The sequence below is a fragment of the Buteo buteo genome, chromosome Z, assembly GCF_964188355.1.
Source record: "Buteo buteo chromosome Z, bButBut1.hap1.1, whole genome shotgun sequence".
Classification (NCBI taxonomy): Eukaryota; Metazoa; Chordata; class Aves; order Accipitriformes; family Accipitridae; genus Buteo; species Buteo buteo.
Genome location: NC_134204.1, coordinates 6,010,694 through 6,025,894, shown reverse-complemented (window position 1 = coordinate 6,025,894; position 15,201 = coordinate 6,010,694). Strand labels below are relative to the sequence as shown.

The 15,201-nt window shown below is 38.4% G+C and overlaps 1 protein-coding gene across 1 annotated transcript; it reads right to left on the bottom strand.

Annotated features, from left to right (window-relative positions):
* Positions 1-2,807: 2,807 nt before the first annotated feature.
* Positions 2,808-11,522, bottom strand: SYT4 (synaptotagmin 4). Its single transcript, XM_075020531.1, has 4 exons — positions 11,489-11,522; positions 7,877-8,691; positions 6,203-6,323; positions 2,808-3,115 (listed from the first exon to the last, which is right to left on the bottom strand). The coding sequence occupies exons 1-4, from the start codon at positions 11,520-11,522 to the stop codon at positions 2,808-2,810; spliced, it is 1,278 nt and encodes a 425-aa protein (XP_074876632.1).
* Between the last annotated feature and the right edge of the window lie 3,679 nt (positions 11,523-15,201).

The window sequence follows — 15,201 nt, the reverse complement described above, 5'->3', positions numbered from 1 at the left end:
CCTGCCTTGTCTGGTTTACAGATGTGTTACAAGTCATCTTTACTCAACTTTCCAAGCTAAACATTGCTTTAAATGAAAACCAAAATTCTATTTACAGTTTTTTTTAGATTTAATAAAAATGTCTTTGCTTCCCTTTCCCATTCCTACCCCCTACCCCCACCAACAACTGCCATTTAGCTGGTAGAAATATTAACCCTCAAGCTGCTATAGAAACTTGAAAAAAGAAATTGATGACAACTTGTTGGATGCGAAATGAAAGATGGTCACAGCCCATCATTAATTCATAAGGGTGGATTTTTTTTCTCCTAATGTCAGAATTTATGTCCATTGGAGACAGATGACTCTTGTCATCTGATTTTTAGACATAACGTACTACTTACGGGCCAATATACAAAACCTCCATTTTTTTTTCTTTAATTACAAGCTGTCCCACTGTCTTTCATGCAATCACTTTCAGCATAAAGTTCTTTCCTTACTAGAAATTGTAACAGCTCTGGTTGTGTGGTACTGACTTAAACTCTCCCAGTCTCCATTAGATCAAACAATGTCTCCCTTTTTATCCACGGTCCCATTGACATTGCTGGGTTGACTCACAAGAAGAATTTTGCTCTGTGATTGCACTTCAAACCCCAGTGAAGTCTGTGGGCATCTTTCCTTTGACTTGGTGGCTTTGGATTAGCTCTGCTTCAATGTGGCTGGCAAACTCTAGCCCTTAAGCAGTTAATCAGCTTTCTAAAGAAAAAAGCAAAAAAGATTCCTCTCCTTTATACATACAATACGCAGGTTTTTTACATTGAGCATTATCATAAAAAGCATGTTTATGTTATTTTGAAAGTGTATTTTTACAGAAATTTATAAACACTGTTATATCAAACACATTCTCAAAAACTGGAGAAAATACCAACACAAAATCTGGAAGAACCTCAATGGAATTCTTCCAGTACTATTTGTCTACTTGCATATTTCATATTTCAGTGTCCTTTACTGCAAACATAATTTGGCCATATGAGAACAGGCAAAGTCGACAACAATTCTCCAATGGTTCTGAATAGGACCTGGATCTGTTATTTAATGAAAGTACTTTGACATCCAATGTATGGGTTTTTACCTGGCATGCCCATTGTGTTACCTTTACTTGCATTGAGCTATACCTTAATTCCCAAATAGTCTCATTCACTTCAGTGGGATTACACATGACAAAATGATGTATGCAAAAATACTGAAAATGGTTTTGCACTTTTTAAATCCTTCTTATGTCAACAACTAATTTCATTATATTCTTCTTTATATATATAGTAGTTGAAAATTATGTAGGAGTAATATTTGCAAACAATTCTGTATCAGAAATCAGTGTACAAACTTTAGGAAATAATCTGCTTATAGTTGTGCTATAGTTCTGACAGCCTAAAACCCTATCTGGTATGACCAAGAGTAAATTTCGCAGGTCTAAATGCTTTATTTATATACTTGTTTATGTTACACTTGATACTTCCCCAGCCTGGCACAGTTTAAGTTTAAACATATATATGTCACACTAACATGAAATTAGGATGTTATTTGCCCTTATCACCACCAATTTTCAGTACAATCAGTAATGGACATTAATGCATATAATCTAAGTGAAATGCACTTTTCAAGTAGTTTGTCTAACATAATATTGAATAAATTACAATGTGAGCTTGGTCTCCTATCCTGCAAAAGTTTAAAAATGCATTAAATTTTGTACATTGGGTGTAGTCTTACTGACTGTAATGACATTAGTCACAGTTCAGGAAGCTAAACAGCAGAATAAGGTTTTGTTCTCTGTCTCACTATTTTGTTTGTTCTTTAATGAAACAAAAGAAGAAACAATTTTTCTTTAAGTATTACTGAATGGCTTAAAATATAATTGGTGAAAGGTCATTGACTGTAATATCCTGTATGTTACCTCATCTCAACAGAAATGCTTTGCCATGGCTTGAAATGCTTAAAGTGTAATCCTTGCTAGAGGAAAAAAAACGCAAGCCATATCTATTCCCAAATTGTAGCTATACTGTAACATGTACAGTCACCCGTAAAGGAGCCCTTTTAACAAAACAAGGTATGTTAACTTCCTCAACGATTTGTAGAATGTATCTGTTTCAGTCACTGTAATAAAACAAGTTATATATATACATATTAAAAAATCCAACTGTAAATAATTATACAGTATTTCCACACATAAAACAACTAGTTGCACAGGATGTGATATGTAAAGCAAATTGCTGAAAATCTCTTCAGTCTTTGGGATGATCAAAGTATAAGTAACCAAAACTTACAAATAATGATTGAATTTTCATAAAAGAAGGTTTCTAATGGAGGGGCAGAAGGAATTTCCCTCCTATTTACCCTCATTCCCCATGGCTTTTACAGACCCAGCCCCTTCCCCAGTAAGCCACAGGTGGTTTTTTTAGATCTAGCGATATATTTTAATGAGGTTATCTTCCTCTGTATAACAGTACTAATAAGGTTTCCAGTGACTTTTTCATAAAACATAGTCTGTTCTTAGTGAAGTTTATAGTGCTTCAGAAGTTTCAGGCTATTTAAACTCCAGAAGAATATGAATCTGATCCAATTATGTTAAAATCTAATGAAATAGAAATTCCTTTATTTACTGTGAAAATTTAGTTACCTTCTGTTCTGATAATTCAATCCAGTTTTTGTTCCCCACCCCCCCAAAAAAAGTCTTGTAGTTACAAGCCTGTAATTATACATAGCAGAGAAAGAAAACTGCTCCTTGCCTATGGAAATATATATAGTTTTTCAAGTTCCAACCCCTCTCTAAGCTGCTAACCATCACACAACATATGCCATTTGGCAATTTGTCTCCTAGGATATTCACAAATTTCTTTCCAGTGCTCTCCACCTGTTCCTTCTGCTGAAGATCCCAAGGTTAACCGGCCAATGACTTCATTCCTTGACCCCCTATCTGAATCTAAAACCAAAAATTCAATGCTGATATCATCAAGGCCCTCACAAGGAATGTCAAAGACAAACAATTCATTGAACACTGCATTTGGGGTGCATTTCTTCACGTGGGTTTTCTTTTTAGAAATTCTCTTCTTAGCATGGTACAGGTTCACTTTGACATAAGGGTCTGCAATGAAAAAAAAAGAGCATGGATCAGCTATTGAACAGTGGTGTTTAGAAATTCCTTGACCTAGTTAATGGTAAATTTTCATAACTTACCAACATAATTACATCACAATGAGATGTTTCAAGTTATTAAAGATGGTTTACCTCATCCAATTTTTGTGTTTAAATCTGAATTAGTCTCTTTAAGCTTCCTTTATGGTCACCAAAGATGAAATCAAGACAGTCAGTGAAGTTTAGGCTGTGATTTATCTGATCATATATAGGCCTCTCCTTCATGAGGTAAATCCTGCCCTGTAGTCCGTTAACCCTAATAACATCTCTACTACATGCAAAGGTGGTCTGAAAGTACACAAAATTCTAATGGACTCTGACAAATATGTATCATTACATATTTATGTGTAACAGAAATCTGCTTTTCACACATTCCACCAGTAGGGGATAATCATTAGCGTTAATAAGACTCATGTAAAGAAAAGCATCAGAAAGGAGAGAATAAGCTCATGCTGGGAGAATGGATGAACGGATGTGATTCATTCTGTTGTGGTTCTACCAAAGTCAATTAGCTTGATTAAATTGCTCCCACAAATTTTTACTGAACAAATTTAACACTAAACTTTAAACGTAAGGGTATTTTGTTGTTAGGAAATGTACTTGACTTTATGTCTGTGCTGTACTACCATTGAAGAAGGGAAGGGAAAATGTCCATATTTTTAGCTGTCAACCAACTTTAATTGTTTACATTCCTCATAATTATTCAACTGTTGCAAGATTCCTTTTCTATTGTCTTCAACAATGGCTATATTTCTTCCCTTAAAGGAATTCTAGAGAACACTTTGAAAATCATCCCTTTCAAGCACCTTGGCATTTATTTCAGTGCAAATGTGGGCCTGTTTCCAAATTCTTATGGTGCAAAGGCACAGCACAAAATCCTTTCTACTGAACCCAGTCAAACAAGACAGTCTATGTAAACAAACAGCTAATAAACATCAAGAACAGTTAAGAACTTGTTTTAAAGAGTAAAATTAAAACTGAACCATATTTAGGAATGTTATGCCAGACTTATCAAACTGAAATGGTCAGATGATGAAAAGGTTTTTGTTTCCTTGAACTGGCAATAGTTTAACAGGAGTAAGGTATGATAGGATACATCTTCACTTTTATACTCTATCAGCATAATAAACATTTTGAAATAGGGTTTAATGTAATTAAAATGTTCATTGGCTTTGGAATTAATGTATGCCACACAAGCATTAAAAATATCAAAATCAATATTAATTGGTGAATTTATGCTGTTCATTTCTGTTTAAAGGACATTTTCTGACTGTTACCTCTGGCCAGCTACTAGATAAGGCTAGAATGTTCCTCTTGATTTTATTTAGGAGACCTCAACACCAGTGATCAAGGAAACCAAGGAGGTTGTGGGAATGGAACAGCTTCTGAGTAAAAAAGTTCCCATTTTCCTAAGGAGATTCAGTTATGCAGTTGTGCAGCTTACCCCATAGAAACACCATTTCACCCTCCTTCTTGTCCAAGATTTATGTTGGACTGAGGGGAAAGTCCCAGACGAAATAAGGACTGTTGTGAGTGCAATATGTTACTGACTCCCAAATATCTATTGAACCTGCTCTTGCTGATGAGCAGCAAATAATGAAGAACTGTCTAAATGAACTAGGTGTCCAGGTGTAGCATTGCTGCCTGTACCTCTTAGAAATATTATATTCCTGTTATAGCTAGCAAGCTTGTACTGAGGGAAGCAGAAAGAGCAAACAAAATTTACAGCTTTACTCATAAGAGTTGCATAAATAAATGTGTGGTTTGGATGTGCTATAGAGTCCAGGTGGCTGCTGAGACTAGGAGGGCTTTTGTTTTCAAGTTATTTTCCCACCTGGGTGAACCTCAGCCAGGCTTGGTCTGTTGAGATCAGCTTGCTGTCATGTTGTCTTCATGAAACCTCCACTATCTGCTGTGACTTTGGGGTTAATTATTAAAAGTGTGTATGCTCTCTTCTAGTGGTGTAAACTGTTGGGATCCATTTATATCCTTTCTCCTTATCATATGTGAAAAAAAAATGAGATCAGAAGGAGGATTTCAATGGGACTTCACCATGTAAATGGGAATTCTCTATAGCTTTGTTGTGTTGGATCCAGGATGGGTTAACTTTCTAGGTAAATGGCACTATTTCTTGCTATGAGAAATAGAAAGACTCTATCACTGGCTGTAGTAATTATGATTCAGTGGTTCCCAAAACTACTACCTCTTCTGCTTCTTTCAAGAAAATCCTGTGAAATGAAAGAGTATCAGTCCTATACAGAATCAACAGCAGATGTGCTACTATTTGTATAGTCCTTTGTTGTGTACTGTTCTTTTGCTGTGGTTGTCTTATCCTTAGTATATTGTACATTAAATTTTATTCTGTTATTATGTTATCTAGCATTAATGTGCATCTAAGTGCAATTTTAGTATTGGCTTCAAAGGAGGTTCCACTGAATGCAGAATGGCACAAGATCAGGAGAAGGGGGTGCAAAACCTGTTCCTTCTTAGTGCACCCCAAGTACAGCTCATGATAAAGCACGGGTGTTATGTTACAACCTGCTTCCAGCACTGGCATAGTTCATCTTTTCACCTTGCCAAATAAATGTTGGTGTTCAGTGGGCCAAATTCAGCACAGTTGTAACTGGTTGCTTTTCTTGGTGCTAAGCTGAAATAAACCATACGATGATCTCACCCAATACTGATCTGCTATAAATAAACCGATTTTTTGTCACAAATAAAAGCTTTTAGTATCTCCAAACAACATCCCATACTTATGGCAGATGGGTTCTGTTCAAGACAATCACAAAACTCATTGGTTTCCACTGCTAACAGATGTCATGGTTTTTTTAATGTGATTGAAGAACAAATTTGTAAAATACATACCCTAGAAAATAAAGCATCGACCTAGATATGAATAAAATGAATAGGCTGCAAATAATAGAGACACCATTTCTGCATTTATGGGATATTTTTAGTCTTTGAAATGCCACATTTCATCTGTCTTCTGTCTGTTTGTTTTATAGTCTTAAGGCACATTCATTAGTAAAACCATTACCTGATAATCCTGACACATCAGATTTAGGTAGATGCCTGGCTTTTAAAACAACCACAGTGAGCGTGTTTGTTGTAGACTGATAACAGAGAGAGATCAGTAATTCTCCACGCCCAGATGATTTCTGAGGAAATGAAAGGAAAAAGAAATAAGACTATTTATAAGCAATTATATTGACCAAGCTTTAAACCAGAATTAAGAAGATTTATGAAATGTCACATAACTGTATACCCTGAAATAGTATAAAAGGATATAACTTATGGAGCTACACTGCTTACATAGCAAATATAATTGCCCTCTACTGTAGTTATATAACTCTTCTTATGAATGGTTATTAGACTGAACAAAAATAAATAATAATTAAGTGAAAATATAGGTTGACATGACATCATTAGCTGCAGAGATTAGAAATGAAATCCTACATCCTGAGAAAAAAACTCAGTGAACAAAAATGATCTTAAGCAAAACAAAATTCTGTAAAGATATATTGGGAAAAAAAAAAGGTAAAAAAAAATCTTCAGTAAAACGGTTTTAAACAGGACAGACTCAAACAGTTAGTGAAATCTCATCCCTGACACTTTCTAAAGTACTATAATATACATGAAATAAAGATGAGATCAAAGACTTTCTCTAAGATTATTAAATGTGAATTTTCAGGAGTAGTTTATTTTACAGAAAGGAGGAAGACAAGGGAAACAAGCAAAAATAATACCTTATATACCAGAAAACCCAATAAATTATCAATGAAATATCAGTGACATAGTTATAGTTGTTGCAATATAGTGATAGAATTGTAAAATAACAGTATTAGTTATAGGTATGTTGTCTGGTAGACATTTATTTGATTTGGCAGTATGCTTGCTCTTTGAAAACAATCAAATTGAAAGTCAATACACATTCCACTTCCTTAGTAGAGATTAAGAGATGTGTGTGTGATGCATGTGCATTTCTGTGGTTCAGCTGTGATGGTTGTAAATGAACTTTGCATTCTGAAATGAGACAAGATGGTATGAAAAATTTTTATCCCAGTGAAGTCAGTATGTTTTGCCCTTGAGTTCAGTAAGTCTTTGGCTTCTCCCTCATGTCTTACTATCCTTAGTAGAGCTGCAGCCTGTGTCACAATTCTTGAGAGAGAAGGTAGTAACAGCTTTGAAGTGCAAGAATATACTACTGCATCAACAATACGGTCTCTAACAGGTTCCAATTCCTTAACTAAAGACTACCTGCATTCTTTAAGAATCTGCTATAAACCCCATGTGGTTGAAGTGGAAGATTTACATTGACTTCAATAAGCTTTAAGAAAGAATGATTTCAAACAGAAAAAGGAAGGGAGGAGAAGGGGCAGAATATCTAAATCTTTGCATTCTTTCCTTTTAAAGCAAATTAATGTGGATTGAGGCCTCTTGACCTAAGGTAAATGGGTCCACTCAAACCTGCTGGACCGGCTGAATAAGCAAGTAGAGTTTAGGACATTAGCAATGTCTTGCTTTATGCTCATTGTAATGTTCTTTTATTACATTTGTGTAATTGCTTCCTCATGCTGCCATTATGAAAGCATCTCAATGACTTGCATGATGAGCTTGTTCCCTTTTCCTTCCAAGAAGGTAGCAGCATTACACAAGAATCATAGCTAGCACTAGCACAACACTTTTAAAATTTAAATAAAAAATATGTTACCCTAACATTTCTTTTGATGATCTCTCTGTCCATTAGCAGCCTTCCTTCTGACAGTTCAATTCCTGCAAGGGGAATGAGGACTTCTCCAATGACATCATCTCTGGAAAACCTGTCAAAGCTCAAGATCATAAAGTGAAGTGTTAAGTCTTGAATTTGGCTATAGGGGATCCCATAAAACGTGAAGGTCTCATCAAAAGCTGGGTCTAAGGTTTTTCTCAGCACTCTGGTTTTCACCTTGTGCTTTTTCTCAGGCAGGATTGTCATTTTGATGTAGGGATCAGAAGTCATTGACTGTTCATCCATTGCTGGCAGCCCACGTGCTTCTTTGATGTTCACTACAAATGCCTTTTTCTCGAAGTTGTACTCTAAGGAGAAAAAGAGAGTTCCTAGCTTGTCTTGTTTATCTTCAGATGACAGGGAAGTGATGGATTTTAAACTATCAGGGGATACTGAATCTTTCTTCCTTTCTACGAAGTGCTTAGGAGACGAATTTTCAAGATCTGGAGAGCTCTGGATTTTAGGGGTAGTTTTGGGGAAGTTGCCGTTGAGATCTCTCTTCTCCAGGTCAAGATGGAGAGAATTCTTTGGCATCGTTGATTTGTTCTTTGCTTCACTTTTCTCATCTGCTCCAAACTTCTTCTTACTGTTGAGATTTTCAGGGTAAATATCAACCCCCTTCAGAACATGGACAAACTTATATGGAGGGGTCTTATTGGATTTGGAAGATTTACGCTGGCAGCAGATCCAAGCGAAAAGGGAGACAGAGAAGACAAGGCCAAATGCACTAAAGATCCCAACCACTGTAGGAATTTCATCTGCAAATCAAATAAATAGCAACAAGCACATAAGCAGCAATGCCTTGGACTCTGTGTGATATTTAGTAAAGTAATAATTTAGTAAAACAAACTGACACGAGATGGTAATAGCAGCAGGATCGACAGGCTGAAAGTGCTTTGCATTGTACATATTGCTCGCCACCTGCAGGCATGAGTGTGTAGTCCCATACTAAGGCATGCTTGTTATGTTAGTATTTTTCCATACACAGAGTGTTTGGGAGGAAAATACTATCCCCATCCTAATAGTAATGACCATTAGTAATTGCTCGACTCTCTCATCCTTCTGTTTGCAGTTTCTGAGTTTATATGTCTGTGAGTAATACCAGCTTTTAGAAGGTTTCAGCTTTGAGTTTTTGGATCTTTGTTGGTTAGATAAAACAGATTCTGAAATATGCATTACTTATAGATACATCGTCTGCTTTTCACACTGTTTCCTAGAATGCTTTGTACACTCAATTAACTCATTTTTTATGGTCTGATCCCATAATTGCCTGGAGGTATCTCTTAAAAGAACTGAGTTTAATTGGAGGTTATAACACTCAACAGTTTCAGTGGGATTTTCAATACTTTGCAGGAGGAAGTCTATCAAGAAAATTTAGAATAATTATATACCAAGTGTCTTTTCCAGATGGATGTGACATTGGGCAGTCACATGTGAGTCCAAAGCTGAAAAAAGTATTAAATGTATCATTGATAACCACTAAGCTTTGCATTTAAGGCACTATAAATCAAAGCTATGGGGACTTTACAGGAAGGGTCACTACTTTTTAGGAGTGTATAAGAAAAACATTAAAACATAATTCTCTTCTACCTTAGTATGAATCCTATACTTAAACTGAATAAAGAGAAAACTGAGCAAGTGTTACAACCTCAATTGTCATGTGATACATTAGTTACATATAGAGTATCATTAGCCGTTCAAAGCATGCATCGAAGGGGCAAATGAGCACAACTAATTGGAAATCGAATTTTGCCCATAAGTAACATTACTAAGTGAGTTTAAACCTCCCACAATGTAACAATCAGAGCTTAATCTTTATTCCCTGCAACAGTGGAAGACCAATAGAATATTAATGGAATGACATTGTTTATGCATAAAGGCAATTGTGTAACAGTTCTGGTTCTCTCGCAAATGATTAGCAGATCATTCTGGATGAGAAAAGCAAAACTATCCCCCTCTATGTATTGCTAAATCAGCTTCATCCAGGTAAAAGCTGGGCATATATATGTGCTGCCACTATACATTTGCTTTTTAGTCAGATGATTCAAAAAAACCCACAATACTATCAATCAGAGCAAAGTAGGATATAATGCTCCAGCACAGAAAGGATTGGGCCTGGCTATTAATTTCTTCTGACAATATTCATGTCACTTTCCCTTTGCCTACAAGCTATACCAGTCTACGTACTTGTAAGAACTTAATGAAATGACTGAAAATTATATACATAAACAAAAAGTATTTTTTCTAAGTTAAGCACGTGGCTCTGAGTTTCAAGAATTCCTTGGGCTGCAGAAATTTCAATATACCTGGTATAAAGGTAGAAAGCAAGAAGTAATTGAAAACTAATCAGAATACTTTAATAGCTTTTAAGAAGATTATGCACATTTACAATGCTCTTTCATGAGATGACAGACTTTTTATAGTAATGGTTACTATGCTATATTTTAATTCTACAACTACTGAAAGCAGTGGTGGAATCAATCTGGTGTTTAAAATATTTATTATCTTTCTTAAATAAATAATTGGATAAGCATGATGTCACATGTGTGGTTAGAAACATCAAGTGGGTGGGGTAGGTAAGAAGATGAAATGGTTTTATATTTACAACTAATTATGTTGCAACCTGAATTTCTTGCTGTTGTCATAATGTAAATCAATTGGTTAACATTCAAGGCAGTGTATTAATAGGAAACATCACCTATTGATTCTGGGAGAAGTTATTATTTCAGTTACGTGACATAAATCTGGAGTCACTTCACTTAAGTCAGTCCTTGAATTAAACCACTGCGAAAGCAAATATAATCTAGGCTAGAGTCAATATTTGTAAAGCAGAGTTCAGAAACATTTCTACTTACTGCTTTTCTGAGTAAAGCTATTTATGTATCTATTTTATAAGTGCACATATATGACTGTTTCCGAAACTTCTGCTATCACAGTTAATCACCCTACATCCAGTGCGTAGAAATGACAAAACTGAAAAGTTCATTGTTATCATTTCTATTCTCAGAGATCCCAGATTGATCAAGATGCAGCTGTTCAGCTAGAAACACTGGGTTCCTGTATTTTCATCTTAGCAATGTCCTTTACGAGACTACCTTTCACTTTAACTAACAGTTGACAAGTCTTTCTCTACAAGAAGAAAAAAGGAACGACAATTATTCCCAGAATGGCTTGAACAAAGATTTTCTCTGTGGCACAGGATGCATTTACATCATTTAACTCCGAAGCCACGCTACTTTAACCAAGACAGAGAAAACAGCCCCAAACCTCTCTTACCCGAAAAACGCACCGACACAAACCTCTTCATCCCTCCCGGTGCTTTACCAGAGGGAAGGGGTAGGGAGGAAGGGAGAGACCGAAGGGAAAGCAAGCGAATTCACTCAACTTCGCCGACCGAAGAGAACTGGGGGGGGACACCAGGTTCCTCCCAACAGGCTGCGTGCTGGGAGGCGCTGGGTGGCTCAAGCAGAGAGGCTGCCTGCCTTCACTTCACCCGGGGAGGGGAGCAGCCCCCCAGCCCCCGCGGGCGGGGAGTTGGGGCCGGGACGCGCTTACCGAACTGCTGGCGGCTGGCCGCGATCGGAGCCATGTTGGCGGCGTGCGCTGGCCGCGGGGCCGGAGCCGCTGTCCGCGGTGCTGGAGCCGCTGTCCGCGGTGCTGAAGCCGCTGGCCGCGGTGCTGGAGCCGCCGTCCGGGGCGCGGGAGCCGCCTCCCCCCCCCGCCCCTCTCCCGGTACCAAGCGACCTGCCCTGCTGTCCCCCCGGCTCTCCGCTCTCACAGCGCCCGGGAGAGCGTCTTTTCCAGCGTGGTTTGGTTTTTTTTTTTTTAAAACAAAACAAAACAAAACCAGAAAACAAACAAACAAACAAACAAACCCCCAAACCCGGAGACACGAGCGGTGGGGAAGGTGGAGGAGGAGGCTGCGAGAGGACTGGAGGAGAGGGGGGAGGGGAAGCTTCGGTCCTCCCCTTTGCACACTGATTTGCAACCCCCTTCCTGTTTTGGCTCTTCTGAGTAGCTCCGCTCTGAGACTGAAGACGTGGTTGAAACCCAAATTGACGCAATCCTGACGCTACAGGGCTGAAATCAGCACCTTTCCCACCTCCCATCCCCCCTCCCCAACCACCACACCCTCCCTCCCTCCCTCCCTCCCTCTCTCTCCCTCTCTTCCCCCCCCCCCCCCCCCGCCCCTTTCTGGGGATTGAACACGCACTCATCGATTATTTTAACTGCCCTGCTGCAAGATATGAGCTCCCATCCTCCATCGGACACAGACAGTGAAATGCTAATGTCTGTGATTCAGTGCGCCTTGTGTAAGACACGGGTGTGTCTGTTTTGCTGGGGTAAGATTTATTAATTTGCTTATTTATCTAGCAGCTGGACAGGCTACAACAACGTGAAGGAGATGCCAACTCAGATGGTCCAGACACCTTGGCTCCGACTGCAAGGCACACATTTTTCCTATGACTGATGTGATACACTTACTGCATTTGAGTCATGAAAACTCCTGATGTGCCTTTTCCCTGTCCCTCCTCCCTGCTTCTTCCCACCATCCACCCCCACATAAACACTCAGTCCCCACTTTGGAAATCCTCTTGACCTTCCTGCAGGTCTAGGAAAGAGCTGAATCTACCTAGATACTTCTGGATTTTACCAGGTTTAGATGTCTGTCTCCCAGTCTGGACTGAGAACACGGTGGGGAGGCAGGGGGAGGCTGGCAGACAGGAGGAATAGGGGGAAACAAGACAAGAAAGCAGGGCTGCCTGTAACTAGAACTGCTACAGCGTATAATAACCCAAGCTAAATCCTGGTGCAACAGAGCTGCAAAAGCCAGCACCTGGCATCTGACTCCTGGATTCAGAAGGAATCATAGCAGCCAAGTTTGGAGCCCGACTGCTAATTCTGCTGCATAAATGGGAAACAGGTGCTCTTGCTCTTCTAAATAACAAAATCCAGATGCAGGCATAGTCTGGCATGACCCTGCTCCACGATGGGCCACTTGGAAGCTAGGATGTCTTGGCCCACTTTAAAGCAAGTTCTTGCTTCACAGTGAATTCAGTGAAGCTCCTTGGATTTTAGAAAAATTAAAATAGAAAGGCCACAGAATCATGTCAAGCTAGTGTCAAAACACAGCTGAATGAAGTGCCTGACTTATCCTGAAAGTTGAGAACCTATTGGTTAATATTGTTTATGCTTATCTGCTTCTGTTCCGCCTTCAGCAACTTGGCCTTGGTATGCACCTGCATAACTCTTCCAGGAACAGCCATATCCACTACCCCAATCTTCATTACATCCCATCCCATTTAATAAAACACAGAGGATAGCTTGCCACCACTGTTCCTCTTACAATCACCTAGACTACAATGAACTCAGGTATTAGAAGACTGCAGAAACTGTTGTTTAGCTCTTGTTTGTGTTTTGGCAGCACAATTTGATTTGGGATGTTTGGGTTCATGTATTGGCACCAATCCAAGCAAATCTGGCTCAACTTCTCTCTTCTTTCTGGCAGTCTTCCTTCTCCCCAAGCCCTGCCATCCACTTCCCTTTCTCTGTCCAAAATCCAGCCCTGCTCAAAATGTGCATCCATTGAAAGTAATTACATTTGATTTTAGACCACATTCCAGGTATACGAGCCTTCAGACATGACTGAAATAAACAAGATCCTTAAACAAATTTAGAGTTAAACATGTTTAACTGGGATGTTTGACTTGTAAACTGTTACGGTGTCCGGACTTTAAAAAGAGTGGACTAAGAATCAATGTATAGTATATCTTGGTAGTGTGTTTAACGTATTTGGGCTGGGATATGGTGAGCATATGTTATGTTGACACTTGAATTATTGTCAATAATTTTTGAAGCTTTTTATTTTTATTTTTGAATGAAATCCAAGACATCCTTTGTTGATATATACAAAATTTATGGAGCACATGGAAATAAAACAATGATTGATTCAGGTTTTCTTCCCTTTACTCTCTCAGACATCCCAAGGATATATAAAAAGCTTTTACACAATTTATGTGTCTTTATATAGTGCATAGAGATAATTTCCTTCAACATTCAGAGCTTTCTTTTTTCTTTTCTTTTTATTTTCTATGACAATGCTGATGAAATGGGGAAGATACATGTCCTTCCTTTTTTCTTTTTTTTTTTTTTCCTTCTCCTTTTCCAAAATTCCTGATAGTTCATGCTAGATTTTAGATGCTAGTTAAGACCTGAATGGTACTGGGTGCTGTACAAACATATAGTAAAAAGCCCTTCCTTTCATCTCAGTTCTGTGCATATGTAGTTCTTTAAAGCAATATAGAAAAGGTTTCACAATGCCAGCTCTCTGTCTCTAGAAACTTGGAGCTGCCAAGACTCTCTATATACATAAGCATGTGTATACAGATATGCAAATGAATGATTTTATCTCTTTATTGCATTGGTCAATGAAATAGCAAATAACCATTTTTTTACATCACTCGTGAACCTTCTATATTTAATTAGATGACTCCACTTAATGGAACAGAGTGCACATCACAGAAAATACTCGAGGAGGAGGTGGAGCATTGAGTTGCTGGCACATCTTGAGACAGACGCACTTTTTGCTCCCTGCGTTGTGCAAGCACCATCTAGTGTACGTCTTAGACCCATCAGCACTGGATGACTAGCGTGCATCCATGTAGGTAGTACAAACACAAAGATACATAACCAACTCACTGCTGCTTCAATACACTTCTGACAAGTGGCCAGAGGGAAAAAAATCATCTTGTGAAGTCTGTGTGTTTCTTAACCAATTAAGTGACCATCTTTCAGTTCGTTCCCACACAACAGTAATGACTCTCCATTTTTGTGGCTATGTGTTCTTCATATTTCCCTCTGCTATATGAAAACCTCCTGGATACTTTAGCAAAACTTCACACAGTTTGCGACAGACTCTTCAGTAAAAAACTTGAACTAGGAACTCACTGCCAAGGGAATATTCCATTAATTTTCCCAGCAAACAAGATACAATGATCCCAAATACTTTCAGCTCAGGGACAGAACATTAAAAGAAGCTGGTTCAAATTTTGCCTGCACTGAGTTGAAATGGATTGCTTGTCTGCAAAATATCTCTGTATATGATCTGGCTGACTGTATCACAACAAGGCCGCCTGTGGTCTGAAAACCAGATTACTGGTGCACATGCATGCGCAGAGCATCCTCCTGCTACTCCGAGAAGAGGGAGGGTGGTTGCTAAGCGACAGAGTCTATACACTTCCCAAAGCAGATAGTCCTCAAATAAGCAT